Source organism: Elaeis guineensis, chromosome 7 (genome assembly GCF_000442705.2).
Source record: "Elaeis guineensis isolate ETL-2024a chromosome 7, EG11, whole genome shotgun sequence".
Lineage (NCBI taxonomy): Eukaryota > Viridiplantae > Streptophyta > Magnoliopsida > Arecales > Arecaceae > Elaeis > Elaeis guineensis.
The window spans coordinates 34,217,553-34,234,480 of record NC_025999.2 but is presented as its reverse complement, the minus strand read 5'-3'; the positions used below and the strand labels follow the sequence as shown (position 1 = coordinate 34,234,480).

Here is a 16,928-nt window from a genome sequence, read left to right as displayed (position 1 = left end):
TACATGTAAACATAGTTAAGAGACCAGCTTTATTATCGAGGTGGCTCTTCAAAGCTACATAATGCATTGAAACTGAGTCATGCTTGACCTTAGGAATTATCAAATGCATGCACCATATTTTAATTGATGAGCAAAATGCAAGATAATTAGTGTAGAATTGTTTTTAACTCAAACACATGTTCCATGTTTTTAACAATTAAATCATTTTTTACGATTTTTAAGTAATTTTCCTAAAAATAACTAGGAAATTAGAAAATTACATGTTAATAATAAATACAAGACGGCAATTTTAGAATTCATCTTTTTAATTATCAATGTATTTTCCTTATTTATTACATTTAGCTAACATTTTAAAATTTTTATTTATTTTTTGGTTAAAAAATAATCTGAAAATTAGGAAAATCAATAAACTACTGAAATGCATGACAATAAATTTAAAAATTTCATTTATACTTTAGGACATCTGTTGATAATTTTTGAGATTTTTAAGGAAGTTGGGCATTTTTAATTATTTTCTTGACTAAAACATTAGTTATGGTTACAAATATTTTCAAGAAGATGTGCAGCCATAAAAATTATAGCAATGCAATTGTGCATACTAAAAATGCAAGTATGTTACAATTTTTTTGACTAAAAATATTATATATTGGTTGGACAAGTCACCATGTTGTGGGATGCTCTCCACCCTACAACATATCCAAAATTCAAATAAAAAAATTGACATGGGTCTTCCCTCTTTTTTCTGATTTTCACTAACTTTGGGTCAAAAAAGGGAGATCGGAGGGCCTCACCCAAATGGATTGCCCTTCCTTGCTGCTGAGTTGGCGACCTCTCCTTGGTGAGAGGAAAAAAGTGCTATCCTTCTCCCCTTCTTCCTCTTCACTTGGCGTCTCTCTCCCTCTCCCTTTCCTTCTCTCTTCTCTTCTCCTCACATTATGAGGTCAGGAGGGTCTTATGCGATGCCTAATAGCATATTTGAACCCAACTCCCCATTTCCTTTTAAAAAGGAATCACGAGGTGTCTGGTCAGGATGGTCTAATACCGATAATATCGGCATAGATACAGGTCGATACCGATCATATCACTTAGGGCGATTGATACAAGTGTTGTCCCAGCTGGTAAGGACCCATCTTGATTGGGATGACCCATTTGGGGTTGGATTCGGCTATCCAGGCCCTGTCTCGTTGCTAGAATCCTAGTAGCAGCGTAGTGGTATTTCAAACAATGGTATTGTGTGTTTGTCAGTATAAGAGTATATTGTGCTGATAAGGTGCTAGTATGATAGCCTATATGTCAATACCTAGCGTTAAACCTTGATTAATACTAATAAACATATTCAAATAAATGGTGACATGCCCTAAAATGGCACTAAAAGGAAAAACAATTTATAAAAGTTTTATCCATGATTGTTTTGGTCAATTTTGGTTGAAACTAGTGCAAAACTCGATTTCGGTTAAAACTAGTGAGAACTAGCTGGAATACTAAATTAGGAGTTAGTTTCATCTTAGTCTCATTCAAAACACAAAACTTTTATTCAAACCAATTGTTTACTCTTCAAGTGCATATTTTTTTTGTTCTCTTCAGTATTTTTCTTGATAGTGCTTTGACTTTCCTCTATACTAGTTCTCCTCAACCTGCCACCCTTTTTTTTCAAATTCAAGCATCTGGCAAGCATGATATACTAAATTCTGCATATCCCAAAGCATATATGTTTTTTGGCAATTCTTGTTGATTGTTTAAGACTTTAAGTACATATTTCTGTAATTTGGCACCTAAGTGCAGTTTGACAATGATGCTTATGTATTGTTATTTCCGTAACTCAACATTTGGATATACTAAATTTAGTTGTTGAATCATTTTATGCGGATCACTTTTTGAATTACTTTAATTGGGATCATTTCCATCTTCAATGATAAAGAGAACGAGACACCCGGGTGGACTCAGTTAAAGCTTCCTGGACAAGCCCCATCTCCTCGCTGTGGCCATACAGTAACTTCTGGAGGACATTATGTAAAGTCATTTTTATATGTCATTTTAGATGCTTTGTTTGGTTTCTTGTGCGTGCATCATTTTTTTCTTTATTGCTGCTTTAGTCATAACTTATAAGATATGAGCAGTATATTAGTTAAATATATTTCAAATGTAGAACTTGAGTACTTTAAATGGGAACTAAGGTTTTGTAATCTGAGCTATCAGGTGCTGAAAATCTTCCGAGTCTGAAACTTAGGATACTGGTATTCCTTCAACTGCATAGAGCTGATTGCTTGATTTTTCTTGCATAACAAGATGCTTCATATTGAGTCTTAATCTCTTCATATAATTTAGCAGGCTTATATCCTATATCCATTCCATGCTTCAAAATAACTCAATAAATTTATCTTTAATATTTCCATTGGACCTTATTTTTGGATTGACCTTTAGCTACTCATCTGAAAGTAGGATTGGTAATGCACTGTTTCATTATCATAAGCCTTTTTAGAAAAAGTGTTTGAGAAGTTAGTATAGAAATTTCCTCAATGTCACAAAACACTTAGCAGATATAATGATGGATTTCCTTTAGCTTGGAAGATGGTGAGAAAAAGGACACCAAGTGCAAAAATATGCACGTGCCCCTTGCGAATTGACATCAGAATTATATATTATGGCTGAAACACCCAGGACATCATTAATGGACTTGTTAGTAGGGCTGAAATCAAATCGGATATAGATCGGATATCAATATATCCATATCCATATTTGTTTTATTTAATGAATATAGAGACGGATATGGATATAAATTAGATACTGGAAGTATGATATAAATATGGATATAAGTGGGATAATTAAACTTTATGATCATAGAATCAAAAAAATAACTAAGTGGATTGTAAATCAAGTCAATAGCATATTAATATGCTTATATATTTCCCTTAAAAGTTCAAGAGTGCTATGTAAAATTAAATATGCTTACAAGTAGAATCAAATATTCGGATATGGATTGGGTGGTTGTCTATCTCTACGCTACCCATTTTTGTTTGACAGATATAGATACGGATATAGATATTAGTCGGATGCATAAATTTCTATCTGTATCTGAATAGATTCAGATACAAAAATGGATTTGGACGGATAATATCTGGTCCACTTTCACCCCTACTTGTTAGTAAGATATAGGATTTGTTTTCCATGGGAAGTTTCATGTATCTTAATCTGTTAGGTAAAGTTCTAAGGCTCATTAATGTCTTTCTTTTTCTAAGGATGGATAAATATCAAAAACTGGATGAATAAGTATTTGCAATAAAACTTGAAGGATCGACATTAAGGAAGAATTGGCAGCATTATATATATTTGAATATTACAGAGTCAAGGACTGAAGAATGAAGTATCTGATACTAATACCTGGGTGATTTTGGTTGGTTTGGGAAGACAAACTGATAAAAACCCATGCTTCCTCAAGTTGAAATCTTATTGTTCTATTGTTTCTGTTCCTGTTGTCCCTTTCATAAAAGGACTGCCTTCATTCATCATATTTATCTCTATCGCTTATCATATTTTTGGGCATCTGCTTATTGGTTTGTCTTTATTCATCTGTTTTCTTTTTTTTTTTGGTTTGGGGGGGGGGTGGAGGTGGGTTATTGTATGTCCCTTTTTGACTTGCAAAACATATTTTAGGTTGTCTTGATACTCAATTATAAGTGAATTTGAAATGAGTATTGAATCATTGATGGATGACAACTCTCCAGTCTCATTAACATTCATAAGCAATCAAATGACTATGTCTTGAGCTTTGCATTTAACCCAGTAAAATGATAAAACCTTGTGAAAGCATGCAAGGCAAATTCGAAGAATTTCATGAAGAAAGTGGGTTAGTTGAAATCTGTTGGCCTTTTACATCTATCTACTGTTCTATGATTTTCCTGCAAGCCAATAATTTCAATTGCACTGAGCAATTACATGGCTTGATGTTTCAGGACCGTGGAACTGTATGATTACTTACTGTTTCATTAATCATATTTTATGTTTCAGTTTGACTTGTTAATGAGTTTCTTGTGATCATCGTAACTGTCACAGGTTACCCATGCCCCCTTTTTGCTTGCTTGATTTTTTCTAAATTTATTCTTAATGCAGCTATTGTTATTTGGTGGGCATGGAACTGGAGGTTGGCTCAGTCGGTACGATATCTATCACAATGACTGCATTATTTTGGACAGGGGTAAGTGTTAAACAACAGAATAGCTAGATAGCTGGGAAGTAGCATTGACAGGAAACAGACCTTATTCATGCTTTGACTCATGAGAGTGCATGTCTGTGTCAGTGTGCATGTGTGAATGCACAAAGATGTGTAGGTACACGCTTGTTTTCATGTGTGTTATATATGTTTGCACATACATAAATTTACATAGAGATTTTAAATGGAGGATCCACACTGTGCATCTTGATCTACATCACAAAAACTACCTGGAAACAAAACTAAACATTTTAGAGGTCAATTGCCTGTGAAAAGTCATCCAAAAATTAACCATTTCAATGACCTGGTGATTCTATTTTGCATGATTTATGGTGTGGAAGCATACAAATCTATTGGATTTTGTTTTATACATTTTATTATGCAGAGATTATGGTCAAGGGTGTAGATTTGCATTTCTGATTGTCGTTTATTGATTTTTCATCAGTAGGAGTGTAGCCTCAATCCTTTTGGAAGGAGAACAATCTCTGTGTGTGTGTGCGTATGCATGCATGTGTGCGGCATGCATGTGCGTGCGTGCATACCATCTCTCTTTTCTCTCTCTCTCTTTAGTGCTAATCCAGGTTGACATATGCTTTCATGGATTAGATATTTTAGCCGTTATTTTTAGACTTCTGTTATAAGATCAAAAACTACTCCTGGATTGTTTTTGTCTACATGCCGCTTTACAATGAATGACTCATCTAAAAGACCTAACAGAAAATATTTCCTTAATTTTTATTTTGCTGGCTTTTGGAATGCCAACATAGAATTGGATCTTATTTCATCTTTAATCCTAACCTAGGTGTTTTAAAATAAATATGATTCTGTTATTGGTTATAGAAATTTATATTTTGGGCACCAGACAGTAGACTTGTAGTGTTTATTTAGGTAAACTTGTTGCTGTCTTCATTATCTATCTATCTGTCTATTTATCTATCTTATATTTTTAACTGTTTGATTTTTTTGTGTATATTGTTTGGTTCTTTTCACTGCATTTGCTTCACCTGTTGCCATGCTTCTGGTCATCTGGATGGGAAAACATCTCACTTCCTGCCATACATGGGATCATCTGGATGGGAAACATTTCTAGTGTGCAAAGAGTGTCCGACGTCATATTTTTGTTTTCCCTTTTCTTTCCTCAAAGCTACATTGCAGGTGTCTTACTTCATGTCTTCCAGTCTCTGTGCAGTGGAAGCTCTTGACTACAAGTAATGCACTTCCTCTGCCTCGAGCATATCATTCCATGACTTGCATTGGTGCTCGCTATCTTTTATTTGGTGGCTTTGATGGAAAGTCTACATTTGGTGATTTGTGGTGGCTAGTTCCAGAAGGTATTAACTTTTCTTAATGTGGAGATGAATGGTCCTTGTCCAGTTGTTTAGTGCCTTATTTTGTACAAAGAAGCCAATGGACCAATTTAATCTAGCCATTTTGAAAAACAGTTGCAGATTATATTTACTGAACTGCTTAGAAGCAGTTCCTATTTTTGGGTCAGAGAAGCAGTTCCTTTTGATGATACAGATTACAGCTGTATCTGACTTCATGTCCTGCTTCCAAATGAAGAAACATAAGCAGTTCATGCTCGAAAACCAAACTGTTGAAGAGTAGTTCCAAACTTTTTTCCTTTCATAAGTTTTTATCTGACCATAGCATTCCATCTTTCCATTGGCTATCCCAATTATCTTCCTAATTAATCCTGTAACTTTGATCTTTTCCATGTTAATTGTCATCTGCTCTGTCTGGTGGTCGATATTTATTCATAAATCTCACAGAAGATATAAGAACATTATGTATGTCTGAGTTCTCTTCCAACATGCTCCTTTTGCAGATGATTCTATTGCAAAAAGATTAGTCTCAGCTCCTCCAGATATTCTTTCAGAAAGCAAATCTGTCACAACATTAAGTGGTTCACCAGAGTCTTCACCAAAGGTAATGAAGGATGTTGTAGAACTCGGCCTGTAATAAGCATCAACCCTGTCTGCATACTTCAGAATAGGATTGTAGAACTATCCTGAACTCTCTGCTTCAAGGCAAACCGAACTGTACCGGCAGTGGATTGGGACGGTTCCAGCATTCAAAACAAGAAACCGGCAAGGAGGGGGAGAGGGAGGGAGAAAGAAACAGAGGAAAAGGGGGAGGGAGGGGGGGCGGGGGAAGAGGGAGAGGCTGGGGAGGCTGTTGGAAGGGGAGAGGGAGAAAGGAAGAGAGAGAAGACATGGGGGCATATCAAACCATGTCATTGGCTGACCGGTCCAGACCTTAGTACAGGCATAGCCAACTTTGCTTCAGATAGTGTTGTTTTCAATATTTATAAGCACTTAAACTAAAAAATTACTATGATTAAGCAAGATAGTGCATGGATAATTGTGGCAGAAGTATTTCATTGCCATTTTTTTTTTGCAGGAAAGTCAAACTGAACAAGCTCCAATTCTGGAGTTACAAAAGAGATTAGGAATTTCAATTTCTTCTTCTAAAGCTCAAGTAAATCTTGTCGATGAAATGGAGGACAAAGAACTTCATGAGTTATCATCAAGGTTGGCTGGAGAAACACTACCTACTAGAGACCAGTTTGCATGCATTCAGGTATTTTTTTTTTTTGACTTGTGGTTTCTTCTTGTCTTTGTTTTCTTTTCATTTTAGAATAAAGTTTTCTGTTTCTTCTCTGATAATTATTTAATCTGGGCTGCAGGCACTTCGTGACCACTGGAGAAGATCTTCAGAAAGTTCAATACAACTACAGGAGCTAGGACCATTGCTGCGAGACTATCAGCGTCTCATAATTCATAAATACTTGTAAGCTCTTTTAATTCAAAGCTGCATTTTTTTGTCTTTTCCTCTTTATTGAATGTGGCAGATCATTTGAGCTTATTGTTTCAGCTTACTTTGATTATAATTCAAACAACATGATTAATGCTCGGTATGACTTTATATGGTCACCTTGGTCTAAAGCTTGACTTTCAAGTAGACGAATTTAACATAACTATTGCCCAAGTATGGCTACCCAAGAAGGGAGGTGAATTGGGTATTTTGCAAAATTTTAAGTCAAATTAAAGCTCTAAACAATTATGTGCTTCTAACTTAAGTGATTGTGTGGTGAGAACAATATATATAGCAGCAGAATAAAAATTAAGCTAAACAAGTATTGAAAGCATGTAAATCAAATATAATAGAGTACAATACAAACACAAATTTGTAGTAGTTCGGAGCAATCCGCTCTTACATCCACTCCCAGGCTCTCCTTGGGAATTCCGCAATAATCTCTTGACTACAGTGTGTTTGTTTTTTTCGGGCTCACAAATAAATTCATATAGTTTTTCTGGGCTCACCAACCACAATCCTACACCGATAATTTTTCGGACTCACTATCAATCCTACATCGATAGCTTTTTGGGCTCACTATCAATCCAATTGGTTTTAACCTCGGCTCACCAACCACAACCATACAACGATTGTTTTTTTGGGCTAACAATCAACCCTAAGTTTTTTTCTCCAAAAAAAACTTGCAAAGAAACAAAAAATACAATTTAGTACAAAACAAAAAGAAAAAAAACTCTTTTTGAGAGTGATGAAGAGGTCGAAGGATTGCTCTTTGATGTTTGGCTTTCTCTTCTTTTGAAGCTGAGAGAATGTCGAAAATGGTGTTGAAGATAGCTCTTGAATGCTCTCTGAAATCTGTGATTGAATCTCTCTTTTTTTTTTTTTTTGGATATTCAATGAAGCTCTCAAACTTGAATGATTTCTTCTTTCAATTTATTTTTTTTAATTCTTTGATTCTTCACCTTTAAATAGGCTTGACAGAGGCTGGAGAGAGTGTTCTAGCCGTTGGAAGGGCTGAAGTAGCCGTTGTGAAACAATAGAGAGAAAAGTTGCAAAATAGAAAACTAACAATTACAGATCACTGGGTCGGCTCAGTTTTTTCTGAATCGGCTCCGTTCCTCACTGGATCGGCTCAGTCTTGAACTGGGTCGGCTTAGTGGCATCAGGTTGAAAATATTGCTTTCTGTCTTTTGTTCTTTCTCAGATCGGGTCGGCTCAAATTTTCACCAGATTGATTCAGCTGGCGTGCCAAGCGTACCGAATGCTATTTTTCAGTCTTTCTTCTCCAAATTAATTTCTAGGATAGACTTGCCTTCTAAAATTGATTAAATCCTCGTTAAAACTCTTTAAATTTGAATTACTCATAATTTATACTCAAAACTCTTTGTCATCATCAAAATCAATCTTTGGGTTAACAATCTCTCCCTTTTTTATGATGACAAAATTTTTGAGTATATGCAAAATAATATATAGTGGGTTTCTAAAAAATCACACATTTATAAAGTATGAAACCACTAAACAATACAAACATACTTCATTCAAATTTGAGCTCAAGCATATATTCACCATCTCTCCCCCATTTTGACATCATCAAAAAGAATAACTTAAATGAAATAATCAATAAGATCAAGAGAGTGAATTTTTTTTCTTTAATAATCCAAAAACATTAAACTCCCCCTTAATATCATAAACAATTGAGTTCAATTTTTATTCAAAATTTGCTCTCCATTACTATATGCTAAATTTCTTAGTTTTATTTCTAGCTTACTCTTGATACAACTAAATTAATTCTTATTTTTATTGAATTGTGTATCTCATATTCAAATTGATAACATATTATGAAAAATATAAGATATTTACAATGACAACAATCATCCAAAAATCCAATAAGGATAACATACAAATATAGCATACACATCAATCAAGCATATAGTTTTTTATGAATGTATGTCTTATCTTTGATATGCAACTTTTAATATTTCTTGTAAGCATATTAGAAAACAAATTTATAAGTTTTACATCCAAACAAGATCTTATACAATCAAGCTTATCTTAGATTTCTCAAATGATTAACAATCAAAAGAACATGATATAAAATATTAAGATAGTATGCAAATAAGCAATATATTCAAAGCATTTAACTCGTATAACAAGATCATTATACATATTGACAAATCATGATATAAAATATTAAGATAGTATGCAAATAAGCAATATATTCAAAGCATTTAACTCGTATAACAAGATCATTATACATATTGACAAATCAAAATCAATTAATAATTAATGATGGTATGATGTAAAGAAGATTTAGCTTTTACCAAATAACATCATCCTTTTTTTTTAATTCCAAGCCATCCATCCATAAGAATTAGCTTCTTTTTCTTAATTGGATGCTTAATTAACCTGCAAAAATCATTTTTCAACTTTTGATATCCAAGCCATCTTGGGTCCATGGGTGTTAGTGCTTATGGTTCTTTTTGGAACCCAAATCTTCTTTACTAATTTACCATCAGATTTTCTGAAATTGCATGCATGTGCTTTGTGTCTTATCCTTCTACAACAAAAACATGTAATATGAGATGATGTGCTAATGAAAAAATTTTTCAAGAACTTTTACTTATTGTTAGGTTTGTAACCAATTCCAGCTTTATCATAAACATCCTTTTGATTATTCAAAATCAATTGAAACTTTTGTGAACCAAAAGTAAAATTTTTAATCATAGACTTTAAGTTATCAATCTCTTTTCTTAATTTAGCATTATCTTTCAAAAGAGATTTCTTTTCTTTCACTAATTTTTCAGATTCTTCTTTCAACTTTTTATTTTTTTCAACTAAAGAATTTTCAAATTCAAAAAATATATCTTTTTCTTTAGCTAAAGTATTCTTGTCATTTAAGATATTTTCTTTTTCTCCTGATAATTTACTCTTTTCATTATTTAAAAGAAGATTGGATTTTTTAAGTTTTTTAATTTTTCAGCCATAATTTTTTAAACTTATTATTAAATCATTGAAGGCATCAAATAATTCATCAAATGTAAAATCATTGGCTTGAATCGAGTTTACCTCTTCATTGTGAGCCATCAAATATATGTTTGTCTCTTCTTCGCTTAAGGATGATTTTTCTTCTGAATTTAAGCTCTCATTATTACTCCAATTAGCCAATATAGCTTTTTTTCTTAATTTCTTCGAGCTCTTTTTCATCAGGGGATAGTCTTTTCTATATTTTCTATGTTGACTCTTTTCTTCTTTTTCTCTTCTTGGTTTAAAAGTTTTCTTCTTTCTGATGAATCTTTTTGTAATCACCATCATTTCTTCGTCATCTTCCGAATTCTCGATGGAATCACTGGAACTTTCTTCAATGACCGATGAGAGCAATGGTCTTCCTTTTAAGCTCATTTTCTTCTTCCTTTTGTATTATGCTCAACTGATGTGTTATGAGTGAACCAATAAGCTCATCTAGGAATAGCTTGGTGAGATCTTTAGCTTCTTAAATTGCCGTCATTTTTGCTTCCCATTCTTTTGGCAAAGACCTCAAAACCTTGTACACAAGTTCATGATGAGTATAGGTTTTGCCAAGGCCATTCAAAATATTAATAATATTCATAAATCTTGTGAACATATCAGAAATAGACTCATGTGGTTTCATTTTGAACATTTCATATTTGTGAATAAGCAAATTAATTTTAGATTCTTTAACTTGGTTTGTTCTCTCATAAGTTACTTCTAATTTATCCTAAATCTCTTTAGCCGATATGCAAGTTGATATTCTATTAAACTCATGCACATCTAAAGAACAATAAGGAACATTGATGGCTTTAGCATTTAATTGAGCCATCCTTTTATCATTTGTATTTCCATCTTTTTCATATTCAGGCACACGCATATTATTGATAATCATTGTGGTTGTGTGAGGACCATTAAGTATAACACTCTACATGTCATAGTCTTGTGCTTGAATAAAAATTTTCATCCTAATTTTTCAATAAGTGTAATTAGTGCCACTGAAAATAGATCTTATAGTTGAGTATCCTTCACCTAACAAATAATCAAATGGGTCAGCCATGAGATCTTTAACTTTAGAAAATCAGAGCACCCGCTCTGATACCAATTGTTGTCTAGGTATGGCTATCCAAGAGGGGGAGTGATCTGGGTATTTTGCAAAATTTTAAATCAAATTAAAGCTCTAAACAATTATGTGCTTCTAACTTAAGTGATTGTGTGGTGAGAACAATATATATAGCAGTAGAATAAAAACTAAGCTAAGCAAGTATTGAAAGCATGTAAATCAAATATAATAGATCGCAACACAAATACACAAATTTATAATGGTTCAGAGCAACCTGCTCTTATATCTACTCCCCAAACTCTTCTTGGGAATTTCACTATAATCCCTTAACTATAGTGTGTTTGTTTTTTTCGAGCTCACAAACAAAACTAGTTGATTTTTTCGGGCTCACTAATCACAATCTTACATCGATAGTTTTTCGGGCTCACTATTAACCCTACACCTATAGTTTTTCGGGCTCATTATCAATCCAGTTGGTTTTAACTTTGGCTCACCAACCACAACCATACAACGATTGTTTTTTTGGACTAACAATCAACCCTAAGTTTCTTTCCTAAAAAAAAACTTGCAAAGAAACAAAAAATACAATTCAGCACAAAAAAAAAAAGAAAAAGAAAAATTCGTTTTGAGTGCGATGAAGAGGCCGAAGGATTGCTCTCTGATGCTTGACTTTCTTTTCCTTTAAAACTAAGAGAATGTTGAAAATGGTGTTGAAAATAGCTCTTGAATGCCCTCTGAAATCTGTACTTGAATCTCTCTTTTTTCTCTTTTTTTCTTGGATATTCAATGAAACTCTCAAACTTGAATGATTTTTTCTTTCAATCCACTTTCTTTTTTTTTTTTTTTTTGATTTTCTATCTTTAAATAGGCTTGACAGAGGCTGGAGAAAGTGTTCTAGCTGTTGGAAGGGTTGAAGTAGCTGTGAGACAATGGGGACAAAAAGCAGCAAAATAGAAAACTAGCTGTTACAGGTCAATGGGTCGGCTCAGTTTTCTCTGAGTTGGCTCATATCTCACTGGGTCGGCTTAGTGGCATCAGGTTGAAAATACTGCTTTCTGTCTTTTGTTCTTTCTCAGATTGGATCGGCTCAGATTTTCACTGGATCGACTCAGCTGGCGTGCCAAACATGCCAAATGCTATTTTTCAGCTTTTTTTCTCCAAATTAATTTTTAGGCTAGACTTGCCTTCTAAAATTGATTTGTTCTTCATTAAAACTCTTTAAATTTGAGTTACTCATAACTTATACTCAAAATTTTTTGTCATCATCAAAATCAATCTTTGGGTCAACAATCACCCAACTGGTTATATAAGATTAGTTATTTTATCATGATGATGAAATAATACTGCATAGCAATTGTCCTCACCCTGTGAGCTTATGATAAGAGGGAATGATAGGCACCTAAAATTATGTACTTTGTTAATAAATATGCACGCTACACTTTCGTAGCAACTCATATAGAAAAGGGTTGGTCTTGGATGACTGCTATAGGCCAGTCCAACTTGGACTGAATTTGTTAGTAGGTCAGTTGAGCTGACATTGACTAAGAGGAGAGGTTTAACCTAAGAAAATGGGAAAGAGTAAGAGGAAAAGGAGTAGTTGGAGTGGTGCTAATGGTTGGCGATGGGTGATGGTGAAATTGGGTGGCATTAGGGTGAGATGATATGACAGTGGCGGGGCTACAGAGGAGGTTTCTATTCAGTTTATCAATTGATTCAATCAGCTGATGAATGTGTCGTATTCAGCTTGATTCGGACCCCAATCAAGCTCAAAATGGATGTAACTGAGCCGAGCTTGATTTTCATTTTCAGGCTCAGAGTTAATTCCAAGCCAAGACCACAGCTTGATCAGGCTGGCTCAATTAGGACCCCAAATGTAGTATTCAAAATTATGTGCGCTAATAACCAGCCATTGAAATCAGTCCAATGGCTAAAAACAACATCATGGTTTTGTCATATTGTTATGGTTCATGATGTGATGGGTAACATAGGTGTACACTTTCATATTTTGATGCTTAGTGAACCATGCCATCATGTGTTATGTTTGTTTAAATGAGGTCTTGAATTTTAGGATTAGATTAGATCTTACTTGGTTTGATGGTATCACGCTATTGGAAACAGGCTTTTGTTCAGCTTGGCTCAAAACTAGGCTTGATCAAACTTGATCAAATAGGAAAAATGCCAAGCTTGATCTAGAGTTTCAGGTTCGAAACAAGTTTCAAGACATGCTTGATCAAGCTCACTCTGCCTTGTGGAAGTGAGGAGAGTGAAAAATAGGAGAGGTCAAGAAAATAGGGGAAAGTGGAGGAAGGAGGAGTGTCTGGGTGATGGGTGGTGGCATGGTGGGAAAGCACAGCAGGATAGAGCATGGCTGAGCGAGGAGGATGAGAAGGGAAAATCAAAGAGAGATGGCAGCGGCGGCACAGGGATGGGGCTTAGACATAAGTTAACTTTATTAAATATTAACAGTATATGTTGTGAGTTGGGTGTATTCTGAATGAGTTTGTATTCTCAAATCTGAATTCAGCCCAACCTACAAGGGGTTTAGGCTTCTGTATTCTGTACCTGATGTATGAACATAATTTGTCAGGTTATTAGTGTGAAAAGGAGGTTGGATCTGGTCAAACTGGCAGGTCAGTTTTCCAATTGCCAAGTATAAAAAGAAACTCCCACTGGATTCATCTTCTATTCATGCTCCTAACTCTTTTTTGAAGTCGGCTATTTGAGATCTTTGGGCTTCATATGAGCATTGATGACATTGACCTAGAATGCTAGAAGATTTTAAAGAAAATCTGAAATTTCGAATAGAGTTTCTTTTTCTGAGACTTATATTTAGATTCTGTATATGTGGGTGATATTTAAAAGCTACATTAGTTTACTTTCTTTTTTTAGCAATATTTGGGAGAGACCTGAGATCTAAAGTATAATGTTTGGTTTACTTTTTCCTATTATGCCTTCTACTCCTTTAATCTTTTAAAGAGGAGAAGCTAGCAATCAAACATCTCCTCACCCTTTCTTATTTCTCAATTACTCTTTTTCTCTCCTCATTTTTCCTACATCTTCTCTTCATAGTTCTAATTTCTACTAATATTTTGTTGCTATTCACATTTCCCAACTGGAAATAGAGAATAAAGATGCCTTTGATGATTTTACTTTTTGCGACAAAATTAAGCAAATTTCCTTCTTTTTGACTGCATCTGTTGGCAGTAAAGCAACTAGATCATGCCCCAATGTTTATATGGTTTTGAGGAATCTTTTCAAGGAGATCAACAAAAAACTCAAGGTTGTTATAAAAAATGTCAAGATTTATGAATTATTGAGTGACATTCTATGTAAAAAGTTCCAATCCTTTCTCTGCTATCATCGACTGCCATGATGACAGTACATTCATTTTACAAACAGTCTTTTCTAAAGCCTCTACTTTCTCATTTATTTATCCTCAAATCAATAAAGAAGCTGGTGATATGCAGAAAATTAGTTGATGTGCACTTGCATTGCCCATGCAGATTGTTTTGTCACTATCTAGAATTTAATGCTAAAGCTGAAGAGTATAGCAGAGTTATTTAAATATGAATATGAATAATAAGGTCAAAATCCTAACCCATAAGCCATGAGCAAGCGGTAATGATAAATTCTATCTTGTAGAATCCCACCATCCTTTTGTTTCACAATATAGAACATTAATCCATACATATCAGTACTGTTTATGAATTTCTAGTTTCACTGTCAAAACATGAGCATGACTAAATGCATGTACTATTTCAGCTGGCTCGGCAATGATACAACACTAACCTTGGTTGATAGTTTGGCTTCTTTCCATAGACAATCTGAAGTCTGACTTCTGGGATACGCATGCAGAAATCAGATTGCAGTGGAAATTAAACTGATCTAGATTTAAAATCTTTTTAAATCATGTATACAAAATGTAGATCTAATCTAAACATAGCTTTACATACTGAAATTAAGATTCTGAAATTTAAAAATCAGATGAGAGATAACACATGTAAATCGGAGATCCATCTCTATACCTTTTGCGCGGGTTGATGAACACCGCAGCTGATGATCGTGGTATACTTCGAGATTTTTCGGTCAACCGCACATGCGTCTGGCCTCTACGGTATCCATACGAGGCTCTCGAATCCGATCAGAGGCTGCGACTTCACCTGGGTGCTAGCTCCCTTATAGAAGATGCCTCCTAATGGTTGATTGAAGATCCTCTTTGTATCTCTCAGACTCTTTTAGAGAAGAAGATTAGGAGGAAGAAGAGGAAGATGAAGAAGAGGAGAAACATCCTTTTTCTCTTTCATTTTCTTTCTTCCAAAAATCCCACGCCGCAAAGAGGAGACGCCCAAGATGCCTCACGCCCACATCTCTTTCTTTTCAGATTTTACACGCTAAAATCTGATCACATATCTTAACCCATGCCAAAAATAAACTCTTTATTATTGGCGTCCAAGAGATTAGATAAGGTCAAATCTCATCAAATAAGCTTTCAAGTTCAAATCGAACTTGATCTTATCTCTTTTGGCGTTGAGGAGGCATTAAGAAAGGTTGGCGCAAGTTTTTATGGTGAAATCAGATTTCACAACCATCATGTGCACCCCTTTATTTCTTTCCTTTTATTAGGCGTCCAATAAGGAAAGATAGGATCAACTCTTATCAAATAAGAGTTTGAATTTGAATGGAATTCATCCCTATCCAAAAGGAGAGAAAAGAGGGCGTGGAGAAGGGCCTTGGGCGTGACATTCTTCACGCAAAAAAGGAATTGGCGTGAAGAAATATTGCATGGTTTTCATGGGGCGTGCGCACAAGGGAGAAGGGAGAGAGTCCCAGTCCAATGGGACTCTCACTTGTTGCTTCAATTGGTCCCAATCAAATCAGATTTGGTTGCACCCAATAAGAAGAGAAAACCTAATCAAATTAGGAATCCAATCTCCTTAATAAGATCCTAATCTAATTAGGAAATTAGTTGAATTGAAATCCTAATCAAATTAGGAATTGATCTTTCTTGCACTTGGGTTATCTCATAACTTAATTAGGCTTGATTTAATCAAACCAAAATTAAGTCAAATCGAATCCAATTTAATTAGACTTGATCCGAATTCCATAGCTTAATCAGATTGAGTCAATTAGCAATCCAATTACTAGTTAATCCTTCTGTAACTTACTAACACTTAGTAAGTTTAACAATTGCAACAATTGCATTGGATCAATCATCAATCATATTGATAATTAAATCTCTCTGTGATTTCAAATTTCTGTCTGATAGTGAGATATATTGTGATCCCCATCACAATATCATTGAAACTCCTTTCGATGAGTTGGAATGATTCTAACTCTGCCCATCAAGGGTCATCGATCATCAAGACGACGCTCGACGAGTCTCGCAATCCACTAGTAACATCTAGCAGTATGTAGTGGCAATCCAGTAGAATAGAATATTAAATTTCTAGATGCAGTTATCGTGTGATTCGGTCTTTCTATCGTGAGTTCCGACAAGACGGAGATTATGGATAACTCGTCAAAGCTCATCGTTTGTTCCTAAATATTAAACATACCTAGGTCTTTGGAACCCTCATTTGATACTCAGTCTCCACTGTGCCACCTACCTAGGTCATTGGAGAAGAAGAGATAACTGATCTCTTAACACTGAAGGGTGACTACTATCTCTTGCATGTAATAGGATCCTATATTGATATCATCCTTTTATAATGTCGGTATGTGGTACGGTACGAGACCATGAGACGTACGAAGTGTTGGTACGGTATGAGATTGCATACTGATTCGATATTGATATGGTACAGTATCGATCGATATGGCAAACCTTAATCTTTTGTT

At 34.6% G+C, this 16,928-nt stretch overlaps 1 protein-coding gene across 11 annotated transcripts in view; it reads left to right on the top strand.

The window, feature by feature from the left end:
* Positions 1-16,928, top strand: part of LOC105034327 (protein GLUTELIN PRECURSOR ACCUMULATION 3) — a 119,898-nt gene that overhangs the window by 16,265 nt on the left and 86,705 nt on the right. For 9 of the 11 annotated variants that reach the window (XM_073260745.1, XM_073260744.1, XM_073260743.1 and 6 more), the window contains exons 10-15: positions 1,919-2,010; positions 4,108-4,192; positions 5,386-5,538; positions 6,036-6,136; positions 6,611-6,790; positions 6,897-7,000. In XM_073260745.1, coding sequence (XP_073116846.1) covers positions 1,919-2,010; positions 4,108-4,192; positions 5,386-5,538; positions 6,036-6,136; positions 6,611-6,790; positions 6,897-7,000 — 715 coding nt within the window. Of the gene's footprint in view, positions 1-1,918; positions 2,011-4,107; positions 4,193-5,385; positions 5,539-6,035; positions 6,137-6,610; positions 6,791-6,896; positions 7,001-7,996; positions 8,058-11,961; positions 12,132-16,928 lie in introns of those variants that run through there. The other 2 variants (XM_029261586.2, XM_073260747.1) reach the window with 2 other exon arrangements.